The sequence below is a fragment of the Lycium barbarum genome, chromosome 4 (assembly GCF_019175385.1).
Source record: "Lycium barbarum isolate Lr01 chromosome 4, ASM1917538v2, whole genome shotgun sequence".
Classification (NCBI taxonomy): domain Eukaryota; kingdom Viridiplantae; phylum Streptophyta; class Magnoliopsida; order Solanales; family Solanaceae; genus Lycium; species Lycium barbarum.
In genome coordinates, this window is record NC_083340.1 from 143274051 (window position 1) to 143291196 (window position 17146).

Genomic DNA, 17146 nt, shown 5'->3' on the forward strand with positions numbered 1-17146 from the left:
ACCTAAGTGATGATAGAGAACCTGATGAGCTACCCATTAGGCTAACTCTTTATCTAAAATATATATATATAAGTTAAATTAAATAAAAGAAGAATAGAATACTACTAACGCTCTCTTATCATAAAAAGGTGCGGAAATATGATACAAACATAAGTAGTCAACCCATAAACCCCAAATGTATACCAAATAGCTCACAAATTTTAGACCATCGTCCAATATTTTCTATTAAAATTTTCAGTTACGTCATAAGGGATTTTTAGACCATGGTCTAAAGTTCGTAAATTTTAGACGAAAAAGGTTTTTCACTGTGCAACTATCCATAAAAGAGACAATCTGTGAAAATTATGCCAAAAAGTAAATACTTAACTATTCTCTTTCTTCATTACATCTACTCATTTTTAAATATTTTAAAATCCAACGAGTAGATATCATCCCTCATTAGATAGTACATTTTTAGTTTGGTTGTAAATATTATCTCAATATTTTTTTTTTGGGGGGGGGGGGGGGGGGGGGGGTGTTTAAGGGCAAATCAACTAAGTGCTTTTTATATAATTTGGTCCATTTTTTCAATTTTGATTGAAATAGACAATTTGAAGTTTGAAACATTGGTTTGAGAAATATAGGTTTTCATTCATCAAAATTTCAATTTTTTATAAGAGCCATTTTGGATTGACTTATTTTAGCTATTTTAAGTCTTTTAAACACTTTCGTAGTGTTTGGGTATGATAGAAAGTATTTATAAGCACTTAGTTTTAAGTCAAAATAATAAAAATAAGGCAAAAGCCATAAATTAGGATTTCTAACTTATGATTTTTGGCTTATAAGTCATAAGTTATAAGTCCATGCAAACAGAGTCTAAGTGAAATTCATGTCTAACTTCAAACAAAAATATTCATTCTTCAGCTTCAACTTCAAATATTCTTTTTTCTTTTAAATTTCAACCAAATATTATGTAAATTGAAGTTGAAATATTTATTGTTCAGTTTCTCGTAACCCGTTAGTGATTGTTCTACTATCCTTTTCTAAGTACAACAAAGCTTCCTTATAAACGAAGGTACAACAAAGCTTCCTTATAAACGAAGGTCGAGGCACTATGGATAGCAAGAAGCTAGTGACTCCTTTCAAATCAGTAACTAGAATTGCACGAGGTATCACGAGAGCTTGTCTGTCATTCCTAAAATCAAGACACTGAAGACAGTAAAGGGAATTGAGCATCTTTGTTAAAATCATTCTGAAGTACAAGGGGGTAACATGGTTGTTGAATCGAAGTTATTCATTTCATTCGCTACTAAAGCCCCTGCTATCAGGTCAAGTTTATTCGAGCTCGAAATATAACTAGTTAAATGATTGTATATTTCAGGTGAACTATGATAGGAAGATACTCGTACTCATAATATTCTCTATAGTGCACCTTTTGAAGTGTGGAGGCATTAGAGTTTCACCTGTCATGATGTCTTTCTTCATTACTAATTCTGATAATAGTTTCTTTTCACTGTATATACTTGCATAAATGTTGTTCTGATGATCAATACCTCGAATTTAAGATATACTAGTGGAATAATATCAAAGAAATGGGACTCAAAATCAGCCCCACAAATAAGGCTGTACATATGAATGAATACTTGAAGTTGGTAACTTTTTAGACTTCATCAAAAAGAATGTTAAATAAGCTACTTTCCTATTGACCATTTTGTAATTTAAATTTTCACTGTATTGGTAAAACTTATCTTGCTGTCAACTCTGAAATCGATAGCCCGTTTATCGAATATCTTACTACTTCTTCCGAGATCTCCGCACGTTGATCCCCTCTCTCTATGAAAAATCCTGGTCGCTCTGGTGGTGGTGGTGGTTGTCTCGTATCGTTCATAAGCATTGAAACGACACTTGACATTGAAGGCCTATCTTTGGCATAGTCTTGCACACAAAGTAGTCCCACATGAATGCATCTCATTACTTCATCGCGCGAGCATGATTCAATTAGTGTTGCATCTATTAGCTCCAAAGCTCTCTCTTCTCTCCACAATTCCCATGCCTAAAAACATAGTAAAAGTTTTATGTTTCTATATATGTTTCATGAGATAAGTTGAGAAAATGACAAAAATGTCCCTTATCTTTGGTAGTAGGTTCGAAATAGCCCCTTAAGTATTAACTGAGCAGTTTTGGTCGTTTAAGTTTGGCAAAAGGGAGCACTTTGGTCTCCGTCGGATAGTTACCAAACTCTGATTGTTAAATTTAATCGGAACTGTAAAAATAGAAAATATTTAACGGGAACTTACATTTGGAAAGTACAAATTTTGTAGTTTAGAGACTTACTAGTCCTATGAGGTTAAGTGGATGCTCAGAATCATAGCAGCTGTTGTTTTTCTTGCCACTAACAATTTCTAAGAGTAAAACTCCAAAGCTGAATACATCTGTCTTTGTTGAAACAATACCTCTCAAGGCATACTCTGGAGACATATAGCCACTGAAATTTTATTCGAAAAATGTATTCAGAATTTCGAGTAATATGAAACTTATATATGAAAATACTGCTAATTTAACTTACTGTGTTCCAACAATTCTTTTCGTGTTTGCTTCAGATTCTTGCCTTCCAAAAATCCTCGCCATGCCAAAGTCCGATATCTTTGGATTCATGTCAGCGTCTAGTAAGATGTTGCTCGATTTTAAATCTCTATGGATCACTTTCAACCTTGAATATTTGTGCAGATATAGTAGACCTTGAGCAACTCCTTCGATGATTCTGAATCTTGTGTCCCAATTTAGCAGCTCCCTTTTGTTACTATCTGTTAATATCATTATAAAGAATGAGAATGCTTGAAAGTATTTTAATTGTTGAAGATGAAAAGCATGACATTTACCAAAAAGGAAGAAGTCTAGGCTTTTGTTGAGCATGTATTCATATACTAAAATCCGTTCTTCGCCTTGAGTACAGAATCCTAAAAGCCTAACAAGGTTAGTATGTTGAAGTTTTGCAATCAATAAAATTTCATTCTTGAACTCCAATAGGCCCTGTCCAGAACTCGTCGAAAGCCTTTTTATGGCTACTTCTTGCCCATCAGGCAATTCTCCCTGTAAATAAAATGACTCATTTCAGTATTATGCTTGCGCGAATTATATTCACTTAAAAATATTCATGTTTACCTTGTAAACGGGTCCGAATCCGCCTTCCCCAAGCTTATTTCCTGGTGAAAAATTGTTTGTGGCCATTGCTAGGCTATCGAGGCTGTATAACTGCACTTCATGGCTCATCTTCTTGTCTATTTTTCTCTTTTTAGATCTATTTGCTGTTTGATTAAGCAATAGCAAAGCTGTTGCTTTTGCTTTCCCTGATAGTGAAAGAGGAAGTTGTGAGTTCTGAAGCCAAGTATCAAATTTCTATATTGCTCGGACTCTTAAAAAATGCCACCTCGTGTGTGTCAGATCCTCCAAAAGTAGTGTATTTTTTTAGGAACTCACATGGGTGTGGCAGCATTTTAGCAGAGTCCGAGCAACATAGTTGAATTTTACTGGTGCAAACTTCTAGCTAAATTCTTCAAGTGCTCACCTTTTCCGCGTAAAAGGTAGCATAGGGAGCTAAGTCCTAAAAATAGTGTCAAACCAGTTGCAATTATAAGCCATATCCACCATTTTATTGCTGCATCAACACAATTGAGTCAAAATTTTCAAAACTACTGAAAGCATACTTTTGGTGATATATGTGTGTATGTGCGCACGCGCATTTATCCTACATAACTTTTGCAACAGTGAGATGCTTTTTTACATTGTACAGTTTTAAACAGATGATCTAAAGGACCTTTCTCTGGATATATCCGAAACAAGGACAAGATTGTGTAATGATGATACTTAAAAAAAGTAGGCGTGCCTAAAATGTATGATCCTTTGTTAAATGGACCATATCGAGGAACAATCAAAACTACAGATTGGCTATGAGACCTCGACAGAGATATGTCAAAGGAAAAATTAACAGAAGCTACCAGAAATACTATTTAAAAAGTGAGATTAATCTACTAATTCAAGAGCTAATATTCAGTTATTACAAATGCAAAAACAAGATTGATACACTATACATACAAGTTCTTTGAGATGATTTTGGCGTTGAGTCGGTAGATATTGCTGGTGGTGAAGCCGGAGGAGGTGAGAATGTGCTTGGCACATTTGCGTCGCTCCCATTTCTTATTGGCACCAAATCTACGAAAACAAGTTACAGAATTGATACACTGTTTGCTATTGTAATTATATCTGTCAAAAATTTATGTTTCTGACATGAAAGAGATAATGAGGAAAATATGATCATACCTCTTTCACCATCAAGAATGAAAACATCTGATTGACTTTGTGAACCCAATATAGATACATTACTCCAAATTTCACAACCAGTTCCAGTAGCTGTGATAGAGTTAAAAGCAGCACAAGAACAATTGTTCTCACACTGTCTCTTGCAATCAAATAAACTCATATTATTATTTCCAAACCTAAATCTATTACCCGAAACACTGTTTGGCCTCCTCTCGAACCACGAATTGTTTCTAATCGGGCAGCCGATCGATTCTCTTGTCACACAACCAGGACTAGGCTTGTAAAAACACACTCCGAAAGGTCCTGCTGCTCCTCTTTCCTTGATAAAACCGAACACATCTATCGCGTATCTAGACAAAGTTTGAGGCTCATTGACCGAGTAAGTCACGTATTTTTCATCCTCTGTCGAAACAAAGCTCAAGTCAACGTAGTCATAGTGAGATATTCGTGATACATTGCCAAATGTCCCTTTTTCCCAGGGCCCACTCATCCAAAACACACTTTCGTTCCACCTTATTATCAATTGGCCTACGTCAGTCGTGTCTATAGCAATCGTAAAAGACCCCGAGGCTGGTATATCTTCGCTTATCCAAGAAGTCAGTGACCATACCTGTCCTGTTTTAAAATTTCTCCCAAGTCTCATCCCAGGTAATAGTGTATCAGTAGGATAATCAAAACTTTGCCACAAAGTCTGATTCAATTCCACCAACACAAAATTTCCGGTGTCGTGTAATGTAGCACTTGAATTTCTTGAGGCATTATAAGAACTTAACAAAACAAAACTATCTCTTCCATAGATAATTTTCAGTTTTCCCTCTCCATCCAATGTGAGATTGTTACCTGATGCATATGGTATAGGATTATTGCGATTAGCAACCCAAACGGGGCGATAATCATCGGGGAATAGCGTCATGTTAGAGGGTAAATTGTAGAATATGCCTATATAGTGAGTTTTATTGGCATCAAGGCTAAAAAACTCAAGCCTGAATTCCTTGTTTGGTGATTCCAATTTTTCTCCAACTCTAAGGTTTTGTCCCTGAAAAATTGTATGTTTTTGGGAATAAGAAAGAGTTATGAAGAGGAAAAATAGTAGGATTTGTAGCCATGCCATTAAAGAACTGATTGTCCTTGTATGAAAATTTGTATAGATCTTTTAACTATGTTCTGACAAAGTCATTCGTTTGATTGAAAAATTGACCTAGTCAATAAATGCAAGCAGAACATTTGCAATCAACTTTCTCTACTTCGATATTATAGGAAGAATACTAGAATTTTCCTCTTTTTGTACTATTAGTTGACTATCCTACATCATAGTTCTAGCTTCCATTTTATTCAAAATATCCACCAAGTACAAATACTCCATCCGATCAATTTCTGCGAACCTATTTTCTTTTATCGTTTAGAAAAGAATTATCCCTTTCAAAATTAAAAATAATTTAACTTAAACTTCTCATTTTACTTTTAATGAAAGGTTTTTATATAGACACAAATATTATGGCATATTTGAAACCGGCCATAAGTTTTAAAACTCTTATAGGCACACAAATATTATGTCGTGTTTAAGACGATACAGTTTCAAAGTTTTCATTTTTTTCTTAAACTTTATGTCCAATCGAATAGGTTCACATAAATTGAAACGGTACAAGTAATAGATCTCAAAGGCTATAAATCAAACGAGTAGCGGTAGAATTTCGAACTCGAAGCCATAAAATTCAAATCTTGAATTTGTTTCAAGCTTTGGACTGAAGCCATTTTTTTGCACGGATTGCCCTTCAAAGGCAATGGTGTCTAATTTTTTTCCCCTCAAATCGCTAGCCTTTAATTTTTGCCCTTCGCTTAAAAAAGTAGCCGAAAATACCTTGAGATTTTAGGTTCAAATCCCCGCTCAATAAAAAAAAATCACAAGGCAAGGCTTCGCGAAATTTCTGCCCTATAAGGCAAAGTTTGCCTTAAAATTCTGCCTTAATTATGCCTTATAAAGTAGAATTCTGCCTTATAAGGCAGAATTTTAAGCAAAAGTTTGCCTTGTAAAATTTTACAAGGCATAATTTTCTTTTATTTTACTCTGCCAGGCCTTTTTTTTTGTTAAAAATATGAATGTACTTTTTGAATTCAATTTTTTTTGAATTTGTTAGCTATTTGAATGAGATATGAGATCAGATATGGAATGGGAGGATATTTGTGTGAATCAGGGAACATTAAAAACTGATTTTAATTTAAATTGTAATAGATTTTGTTTCCATAAATATAACACTTTCAGTTTTCTCAGCGTATGTATTTCCGTTATATTTATCATATATTTAAGTCGACGTATCTACTAGCTAAATATAGGTCCTCCAGCTACGAATTGCAAATGTAGAATATGTAGTTATAATTGTTAAAAGGAGCCAAAAGGTAGCTGTTTGTGAAAATTTTACTTAATAATATGGATTGATGACCTTACAAATATTGTAATTAAAACGTAACTATCACTATATTTAATACTCTCTGTGTCTCAATTTATGTAGCACATTTCGCTTTCCGAGATTCAAACTGTATGAACTTTGTTCATCATTTTAAGATGTATTTTTTCATCAAATTGATATGAGAAAAGTTGCAATTTATAATACTTTTCATGTAATTTTCCAATATATAAATTTTAATGTTAATATATCGAGTTAATCTAATCCATTTAGCTTCAAAGTTTAAGCAAATTGACTCTCAAAAAGCGAAAAGTGTCATATAAATTGAGACGGAGGGAGTACAAATTTAAAAGAACGCGTTAAGTGGGAAATTATTTAGGTGTCACATGAAACTTTAAGACTTTTGAGCCCCAACACCTATACATTAAAAAGTTCAAGACTTTGTAAAAGTCGATTCAGTTAGTCTAAGTTTTGGTCCCCAACCATTTTGCGCGTAATAGAACTATTCTCAACCAATTTTCTCCACATTACTAAATAATCTATATTTTCGCACCGAAAAATGTTCAGTGGGAAAAACCTAAATAGTATTATTTTTACACGGAAAAATTATGAAGTTTCTCAGCGTTTCAATAGGAACCTGTTTCCCACCATACGTTTTCACAGTGAACTGGTTCAGTGGGAATAAAGTGGGAAAATTATGTTTTACAGCACAAGTTTTTCGTTGAATGTTGGTGGAAAAACACTTTGTTTCCGGTAGTGCCAGGCCTTTACTACTTTATCCATTTTTCCTTTCATTTTAGTTTATGTCACCAAAACTTTTTAATCAGTTCCAATATCCAAAATGAATGATCCATTTCTAAGTTTAGAAATAATTTATCTTAAACTTTCTATTTTACCTTTATAATAACAAGCTTTATAGCTATATAGATATCCCAGATTCCCCGAAGGGACGTGAACTTGATGCATTTTGTAGGACAATGAGGAAAGGAGGTGCATGGAACATTGGAGGCAGATCCAGAATTTAAGTAAAAGACTGTCAGTGTAAGAGAAAATTAAACGAGATAAGGCAAAGCGGACCTTCATTATAAAGTCACCAGCTATATTTATAATGTTAGAAAATACATATGTCGCTCATCATTGATATAAGTCGATCACCAACTATATTCATAATGTTAGAGAATAACTTGTCGCTCATCAGCTATATAAGTCGAAAGATGTTAAAGAGGAGTTTCTCAACTCTAAATATTTGTAAATTAGACAAAGGGGTAATTGGATGTACATATATTTTCTCATTCTGACTTTTACATGTTCACAAATTGGCTGTCAATTAGTTTGCAACTCAACCTGTTCATCCCAAATTACCAATCTCCCACATCCCAAAAAAAGACAAAATAATTATTTTACAATTTTGGTTTTCACCTCAACTCATCACAATTCTGATGATTTTTCTTCATCAATGCTTTCTTTATCACAAACAAAAACTAAACGATCACCATCTCTGATCAACTCTATATCGTCGATCTCAGCTCCCTCTTTGCTTACAACTTTGGCCTGCAAGATTCCATATCTACTAGAACCAATTTGAAGTAGCTCTTTAAAACTCTGTGGAAGTAAAACGAGTTTTCCCCCGTTGTCCCCTTTCTCGGGGCAACAAATTGTCACTCGGGGAGCGTAAGTCTTGGTTGTCGTGGCACTTACATTAGTCTCGTTTGCAGATAAAAGCACGTCGTGCTCATTGGTCTGCTTTGCTGACATTATCCCGAATAATGAGTTGTGGAAGTTATTAGTCCTACGTCTGGGACGTGATCGCCCTAATGATCCACCGTCTAATCCTAGAAATGAGACTCCGTGGGATGCAGGGTAGATTGTCGGCTCGCTTTTGAACCTCCCGAGGAACCGAACCCCTTGTCGTTCCTCGGGGATTGGGTCAACAGATCGAGTTCTTATCACCATCCCGGATTCGAAGAGTTCTTTGATGTCTTCATGTCCTTGTTGCACAGCAAGGTCCCGGGGGGTCCAACCATGTTCGTCTACTTGGTCAACGTTAGCCCCTCGATCCAAGAGGTATTTTACTATTTCCATGTTTCCTTCACAAACAGCAACATGGAGCGCCGATGACCCGTTGATCTTGGGAAGCGTGACGTCCCCGCCATGACGGACAATGTCCTTGAGTAAACTCAAGTTGTTTTGTTCAACAGCAACGCAGGCGAAATGTCCCACATCACCAGCTGATAGTTTAGCACCGTTGTCAACAAGCAAACGGATCACCGGCTCATGCTTCCCCATGATAGCCTCCCACAATGGCACATTGCCTTCTGAATCTGTGCTTGCACAAGAAACAAAATCAAATTCTTATCTGACTCTGTATCAGTGGACATGGTGAAAAAATACGGATTTAGGGGTCATTTGGCTGCTGGTTAGGAAGTGATTTTTTTTTTTTTTTTCAACTCACATCCTATTACCATGTTTGGTAGCATCTTAGTTACTATGTATAAAATCCAGCACACCATGTGCAGTGTTTGATTACTAGTTTACAAACCCGCATAACTAAAAAGTTTACAATCCCGCATAACTAAAAGATGTAGAAGTTATGAGTCAATTTACATGAATTAGTAATACATGAATAAATAAACACTACATAACTGGCAAAAACAAATTTTGGCAACAACAGTTTGAAAATAGGACAGAACCATACCTCTACTGTTAGGATCAGCCCCAAAATCCAGCAGAAGAACAACACAGTTTTCAAGTCCTTTAGCTGCTGCGATATGCTGATGAGAGAAAACCAATAATAAAGGGGGGGAAATGAGAAATGAATGAACATAGAATCCAAGCTCGGGTAACAGAAGTTTGTAAGGGTACAAACCAAAGCGGATCTTCCGTTGTTATCTGATTCATTTGGATCAAGGCCACGCTTCAACAAGTGATGCAACAATAAGTCATCACCTCTAAGTGTTGCAAAGCAAAGGGTGAGAGGCAAGTCCATTCTACCACGAGCTAGCATGTGCTCGGTCTCCATTAGAACTCCCTCCATAATTGGATTCTTCATTTCCTTCAAGTGCTGCTCAGCAAAAAGGAAAAACATAACAGCCATGTTTTAGTCAAATTATGTTATTCAAAATCATCAAAATTAGGAAAACTTTTGAGGCGTTCATACCTGAAGGAGATTATTCATGATTATAGTCCCGTCCCCAATATTGGCCTGGACGATATTCAGAAATGTGGTACGATTCATTCGTAGCAGCTGGCAGAGTCTCTTTGTTCGTACTGTAAATAGTTGAGGCCTATAACAAAGAACCCCGATTTCACCACAAAGATCACCAGCCCTGACCTCCCCAACAACCTGAAATATCCATTTTGGTTTCAGATCACCACCCGTGGTTCGGGAAATAAATTAGACGTGCTTCATTAAAAACACAAGTGAATTCTACTGAAAGTATGAAGGTTTTGTGCATGTCAAGATAAAACTTGCCTGTTCAACTCCGTTTTTAAGCATCAATAGATCCTGTCAGACAAGTTCAACATTAGACTTGTACTATCAAGTAAAATACCACAATACATTAAAAATGTTCGCGTTCAGATTACAAAAAGAGGTTGAAAATTTACCACAGCTCCTGTCACAAGAATATAGAAGTCGGTTGGCGCTTCGTTCTGCAAAATGACATCTTCTTTGGGAGGAAAGTACTCTGCCTTCATCTCCGAGACCTTGAATCACAGACTGAATGTCAAATATAAAAGAAAGCACGCCCAATAGATTTAAAACGGTGGTTAATTATCCGATTCATAAGTTACCAGCTGGAAGAGTAGATCATTTGACACACCACGAAACAAGTAAGCCTTATCTACTAAAGAATAGAAAAGGAAATGTGAAACGCTTGAACGGATGGCTTTAGGAAGAGACTCGAGTGTCTCTTGCTGCTGAAGCCCTTCCGAGTCCGTTCTGAACTTCAAGCACAAGTGTGCAAGCATCTGATCTTGGAGGCGAGCGGGCAATTGGTTCCTCTGTGCAAAGCTCGAAGCAGCTTGAATCGTGTCTCTCTATTGCAAATGAACAAATGCATTTTAGAACCTAATAAACTTGTAGAGTTACTGATAAAATAATCAAACAACAAGATAATGAGTTGAATCCTCAGACAGTCACTCAGCGAATGGTAATTATCTCGGAAAGTCACTTTTCTTTGTTTTGTAACAGAAAAGTCACTCAACTAATTCAGGTGACTTTTTGAGATAATTATTGTTAGTTGAATGAATGTCTTGTGAAATCAACTCCAAAATAATTAACTCACAAATTTTCTAGTCCTACTTGTCCCATGCACGACCAAGTTAGTCATATTTCCTATTAAATATGCTGTCAATCCCAAGTTAAACAGCATGTAGAAAATATCAAAGATCATCTCGCGAGTATTCTCTGGATGCAGATCACCATAACCGACTGTAGTGAGAGTAGTTATCGACCAATAAATAGAAGTGATATAACGAATCCATAAGCTCTGATTAAGGAAGTCTCCCATAGAGGCTCCAATCCATGTCTTCTTTGGATCGGGATAATGAGCTGCAATCAGATAATAAAAGCATCCGGCACAATGAACAGCAAAGAGAGTGACCTATAGAGAAGAAAAAAGAAACAATATGTTAACTAGAACTACATCGATCAGCTCTTAATCGAATAAGAGGCGTAATGTACTTACACAAACAAGCTTTGCACATCGAACCCAAAAGTAATTGAAGTTCCTATCTTTCTCCAATCTGTTTTAAAGAAAAGACAAGGTTGGTATTACACTAAGCTTCAAGGGAAAAGATATGCATATATACAGTCAGACCTCTCTATAATAGTCGTCCTCTATAATAACATTTCACTATGACGGCCAAGTTTTCTTTGGAATTGACTTTCATGTTATGTTACATTATATGTTCTCTATAGCAGCATTTCGCTATAGCATCCAAAAAAATCAGTCAAACCTTTCTTTGCAGACCTTACTATTACCTTGAGAGGTAGAGAGGTTGTCACCGATAGACCCTCGGCTCAAGGAAAAGCAGATCGAAATAGGAAATAGGCAAAGAACTATAAAAGCGAGACAAAGCATTCTGAAGAAAAAAGGAACAGTAACTAAAACAGAATAATAAGATAATCAAAGGACAGGAAACTATAAGAGAAAGATCACGACCACTAGTATGGAAGGACAATCGAGACAGCGCTCTATAACAACCGAAATGTTGTTATAGAGAACATATAATATAACATAATATGAAAGAACATAGCTTTTATAGTGAAATGTTATAAAAATGTTGTTATAGAGGATGACTGCTGTAGAGAGTGTTAACTGTATCCGGACAAACAACGCCGTGATAGAGGGGTACGATTGTAGTAGCATTGATCACTAGAAGGACAAACAAATTACCTGGCAAACAATGCACTAACTCTTCGTAGACGCCACAGACGAAGCATATTGAATAATCCATACAGACCTAAAGGTTTTGGGGAAATCTTCACAGCAAGTTCTGAAGGGATTGTTGATATGATATCGAATAACAACCACGTACTCGCATACTTCAAAGCAATCTTTTTGTGATTATCAACAAGTAAATAAGTGGTTCTATCCAAGTAAGCAACAAAGAAGGTAAGAATGATATCAATCGCGAAGAATCCATTGACAACATTGTCAGTCTTGGCAAGCGGTCCTATTGGTTTTTGCAGAAAGCCAAACTCGAACGGGGACACCCAAGCAGTGTAGATGACCAGCACAACTAAAAAAGTCTCCCATAACCTGCAAACATCATTTTAACCTGAGCTGATTTTAGAAAAATCCATGTTCCATTTCTGTGAGTCAGATATCAAATTTATCATCCAAACGATTGGTTACCAAATACAAACAACGACTGGGATATATTAACCAATCGAAATCTCAAAAGAAAAAGAACGATGACTCGTGAATTAAGTGTAACATGCTGAACTTGTTAGCACATGTCTATTATGCTTGTCTACAAGAAAAGCAGAAAATTTGTCACCCCATTCTAAAATGGTGAAATTAATCTAGTTGCTAAGTCAATTAAATTTCATGAGAGAACTATCTGAAACAAGAAATTGACAACATTTGTTACAAAATTAAATGTAGGATTCTGTTTCTTAAGCAATGTAAAACATAAAATAGAAAGTTGTAGCAAGTACCAGTAACTTGGTAAACGAAAACAATGTTGCCAAAATCCATTTGTTTTAAGTTATATTGTTCTGCTAGAAATACATGTTTTATTTTTTTTATTTTTTTTTAAATTCTTTTTTTCTTTAATCAGAGAACTTTGAATCTGTCATATCCTGGAGAATTTCTAAGTGTCCTAGAGTAGATACGGCTGTCTCCAGAAGCAGGTGCTAAATTTTATATATTCCCTGTAACAACACTTCACTATAGTAGCAAAAAATTATCAGGACAAACGATGTTGTTACAGAGAGGTTTGACTATACCTCTTTTTAGACACTGAAGTAAATATAAGTTAGTCAACCTTATCACTCCCTCTCTCCCATTTTATGTGAGACAATTTTCTTTTTCGCCTGTCCCAAAAAGAATGATAAAAGTAATTTAATTTTAATTGATCCTTAATAAGATGATTTATAGTCGAACAAATATATAAAATATATATGAAACCCCAAGTTTCAAAACTATTTCGTTCTTTCTTGGACTCCGCAACCAATTAAACACCGGGCATATGAAATGAGCCAGTGGGAGTAGCAAAGACACAAAGCAGATATTTTGGGAGCAGTAATTGTCAGTTTTTGATTTCAAATGATTGAAACCTACAAGATAATATGGTCCAATGGAGTCTGATCATCCAGGTACGGCAGAAATTAAAATATCTGATATGACTCTCTGCAAGATGATATTTTTATTGGTTTTAGTAAAATCTTAATGTTGGATTTTTACCCAAGATAATATTTTCTTTTAAATCTTGATAAAGCAAAGATCTAGAAAGAAAGAAAAAAAATCAAATTGGTTCACTAAGCTCCCGCTATATGTGGATCCATGAAAAAGCAAGACCACATTGAGTCTATTATTCAGTGCATTTCTAGAAAAGGTTATTTTTACGACTTGAAATCGTGACCTTCTGATTAAGTGCCACAATTTTAACTGTTCCACCAAGGCTCCCTTCTAGAGCAAAGATTAGAATAGCAATAACCCAAGGGCATCCAAGGATGTGGTCCAAAGGTAAATTAAGTGAAAGGAAAAATCATGAGAGGCCAAGTTTCAGTAAAATAATTTAGTGCCCGTTTGTCCATGAATAGTTTTCACTTTTTTCCAGAATATTATTCTAGAGAACTGTAACATTTGAAAGTCAATTTGAAGTTGAATTCCAGAAAATTTCGGAATTCAAAAAGTCTAAAGAGTTGTTTTCACAATTTTCACACCCAAAAATCAGAAGCAACTCCAATTTGTATTCAGGTCCAAACACAACTCTAATTACCAAATATCATTTTCAACTTGAAACCAAATACTATTTTTTTTTTCAAATTTCACAATTCTTATGTCCAGAAACCTGCTTAGACGCACAAACGAATTCGGAAACCACAATTTTTAAGAAAAAATAGCAATAAAACAAAAGTGGGGGTAAAGAAAAAGGTTTTGATTCGGTCAAAAAAAGGCAAAAAGGAGGAGGAGGAGGAGAAAAAGACAGAAAGTTATACAATGGAAAAGATAATTTTTGTTTCAGCTACAACAATGGACAGTAAAAAATAATCAGCCTAACTTTGTTTTGTACCCTACTAGCCAGGCAAATAAAAGGAAGCCCCCGCCCCCGCCCCCACAGGGTTAGGAATTGAGTCATTTTCCTCTCTACCATGCTATTTGACTTTGCTAAATGTGTATAAGAAGTAGTAATCTTGTTTTCTTCAAATCATTCTAGAGACTAAAATATTTTTTCCTCTATCTATGTCTTAATACAGAATATTATCTGATATTTATGTCGGTGCAAAATAACCTGTACTCAATGAATAGTTGAGAAGATGGCCCTACACCACTGTTATAATAAAAGGGTGTAAAAGTTTCTTATTTTACCAACTTGGAAGAACATCACTATCAAAGTTTATAATAGAGTGACAGGTATGTATTCGTTCATCCTTAATCCGAAATTTCATATTTAAACTTTGGAATAGAATCATATGAAGCATTTTGTCTCCCAAAATAATATTTGTCGACGTGAACTTGGAATAATTCGCCCCGAACCAAATACTAAGTGGAAAACCAAAAAACTAAATGAAAATGGGAAGACACGGAGTAACACACGGAGAAAATAAAGCATCAGACAGATCTAGGTCTACACGTGTTACTCAAATATTCTATCTTTTTCTCCAACCAAAAGTCAAAAGAAAATAATGTAAATGAATTTTCAAAGATGGTCGAATCAAATCTCATTATAGCAAAAATATTTCGTAATCTTAACGTTTAAAAGTAATCCTGTACACAAAATAAGAGAGAGAGAGAGATTTTTAGTTTTTCTTGCAGATAAATATAAAAAAAAGCATAGTATTTGATGCTTAAAAAGTTAGACGTTATTTTCAACAAGCACACAAGAAAATTAAATAAAGACGAATGAAACAATGTCTTCAACCATAATAATGCAAGGTGTGCTATTGTTAAAATAAAACATCGTGGTGGAGCATACTAGAAGATCCTATACACTTAATTAAAAAAGCTGACGAAAATAGAGAAGACTAAGACCAACTTTTTAGATGAAAATTAAAAACTATAGTGGAAAAAAACAGAAGTCTGTTGCTTACGTTGAACTATGAAGATTAGGATATAAATTTTAGCACAAATAGAAAAATGTTCCGCAATTTTTTTATTCTACCATGTAGAGTTACAACTAATTTGTGATGTGAGATAACATGTACTCGTGAAAGTCAACGTTTCAAGCATCAAATACCGATACTTGTTTTTCATTCATTCAATCAACTATACCGTCTGATTAATTTGGATTCGAGCCTAAGGCCCGCCAAAAGGCCACTTCCTACCACGAGTATCTTCATACTCAAAATTCAAAACAACCACGAGTATCTTCATACTCAAAACTCAAAACAACTACCCTTGATCTTAGCGGTGGATGCAGAGCGTTACTCACAAGTTAATAAGAACTCAATAATTTTTATCTAGACCTTGTATATGTATTAAGAGATTCACTAAGTATTTATAAATATTTGATTGTAAATTCATTTGTATGTTATTGTAATATTAACTTGAGACTGTAATACGAACTTACAAATTTTAAATTCTAAATACACCTCCGCTCCGTCTATTAGTTAGGATTCACTATATCACCAATTTATCTTCATTTCTTGCTGTAAGTAAATATTCATCGTAATCATGCTTTTTTCTTCAAGAATTCTTTCAATCTTCAATATTCATATAAAAGAAGATATCTATGAACGCCCATAAATGAAACAAAGCGGAGAAATTTCTGGTAAGGAACAGTTTTCTTTAACGGTCTTTAAGGGATACAAAACTAAATTGTCAAGTCAGAAAAGTAAAATAAATGACAGAAGAAAGAATAATAGAGAAGCTTCCGCGTTAACCGCCTTAAGCGGCATGAATTTCAATTAGTCGAGTCAGTAAATATTGAATACTGAATGATTAAACTGAAAAAAAAAAAAAAAAAAAAGAAGAATATAGAACCTGTAATGGCGATCATAAGGAGAAACAATAAATCTTTGAAGCTTGACTCTTCTATTACTTCTAGCACCAAGTGAAGGTAATATCCCAGTGGAAAGACTGTAATGACTACTATCTCTGGATAATTCTTCAATTTCTTGTGCTGCACCACACATTGAAACTCCCAAAACTCCAAGTCCTCTATTGTCTCCCATAGCTCTATTCTTCTCTTTTTTTTCTCTTGTTTTATTTTTCACAACTTTCCCTTATTTATACATACATATATATGTGTGTAGAGAGAGATATATGGAGAATTTCAAGGAGTAATAATCATGGGGGTACAAAAAAGGAAACTTATTTATAGAGAAAAAAAGGTTCCTTTAGCAGACCCCCACCTATAAAGACTTGTGAATCTCAACACATGTTGTTGGTGTTATGTAATTAGGGGTGGGGTTTTACTGATGTGAGAAAGGAAAAAGAGAGGAACTTTTACAGGTTTTTTGTTGTCGCTTTTTTGCCCTTGATTAGTTTGTGCACACGTATAGAAAATATACAGTAGTAGTAATATAATAATAGTAATATATACTCTTCTTGTCTTGTAATAGAACCCGCAGCGCGGGTAGAGACAGATCTAGTATTTTAGTTACGAGTTCATTCAAATTCTCCTTTTAGAATGTCGATTATTAGGTAATCGCCCATTATATACAACACCAGTCGGACGGAAAAACTTTATTGAATTGAGTTGTATGTAGAAGGTTCAGCAAGGGATGTACCGAGTGTTTGGTATGAAGAAAAATATTAAAACATAATTATTTT

General features: G+C 34.9%; 2 protein-coding genes across 4 annotated transcripts; both read right to left on the bottom strand.

The window, feature by feature from the left end:
• Positions 1-1563: 1563 nt before the first annotated feature.
• LOC132636759 (G-type lectin S-receptor-like serine/threonine-protein kinase CES101) lies at positions 1564-5529 on the bottom strand. Of its 3 annotated transcripts, XM_060353780.1 has the most exons (8): positions 4297-5525; positions 4072-4188; positions 3545-3634; positions 3142-3326; positions 2859-3069; positions 2546-2783; positions 2314-2464; positions 1564-2032 (listed from the first exon to the last, which is right to left on the bottom strand). In XM_060353780.1, exons 1-8 carry the CDS (start codon positions 5405-5407, stop codon positions 1724-1726), a joined length of 2412 nt encoding a protein of 803 aa, XP_060209763.1. In that variant the 5' UTR covers positions 5408-5525; the 3' UTR covers positions 1564-1723. The 3 variants fall into 3 exon arrangements, with proteins under 3 accessions (XP_060209763.1, XP_060209764.1, XP_060209765.1); XM_060353781.1 differs by lacking the exon at positions 3545-3634 and having other exon boundaries at positions 4297-5526; XM_060353782.1 differs by lacking the exon at positions 2314-2464 and having other exon boundaries at positions 1855-2032; positions 4297-5529.
• Positions 5530-7913: 2384 nt separating this feature from the next.
• On the bottom strand, positions 7914-16748 carry LOC132636760 (potassium channel AKT1). The gene is made up of 11 exons (XM_060353783.1): positions 16355-16748; positions 12098-12463; positions 11387-11444; positions 10985-11302; positions 10491-10736; positions 10305-10403; positions 10171-10203; positions 9856-10041; positions 9565-9759; positions 9394-9469; positions 7914-9019 (listed from the first exon to the last, which is right to left on the bottom strand). Exons 1-11 carry the CDS (start codon positions 16543-16545, stop codon positions 8127-8129), a joined length of 2661 nt encoding a protein of 886 aa, XP_060209766.1. The 5' UTR covers positions 16546-16748; the 3' UTR covers positions 7914-8126.
• Positions 16749-17146: the final 398 nt, after the last annotated feature.

Excerpts from the sequence above, each read along its gene's own strand:
- LOC132636759 (XM_060353780.1), bottom strand. The coding sequence starts at position 5,407 with ATGGCATGGCTACAAATCCTACTATTTTTCCTCTTCATAACTCTTTCT. Across the intron at positions 3,635-4,071 it reads AAAATCATCTCAAAGAACTT|CAATAAAATGGTGGATATGG; the intron begins GTATGTATAGTG and ends GTGTTGATGCAG. Across the intron at positions 3,070-3,141 it reads GATTCGGACCCGTTTACAAG|GGAGAATTGCCTGATGGGCA; the intron begins GTAAACATGAAT and ends TTTTATTTACAG.
- LOC132636760 (XM_060353783.1), bottom strand. The coding sequence starts at position 16,545 with ATGGGAGACAATAGAGGACTTGGAGTTTTGGGAGTTTCAATGTGTGGT. Across the intron at positions 12,464-16,354 it reads CCTTATGATCGCCATTACAG|GTTATGGGAGACTTTTTTAG; the intron begins GTTCTATATTCT and ends TGATGTTTGCAG. Across the intron at positions 10,204-10,304 it reads TTCTTGTGACAGGAGCTGTG|GATCTATTGATGCTTAAAAA; the intron begins GTAAATTTTCAA and ends CTTGTCTGACAG.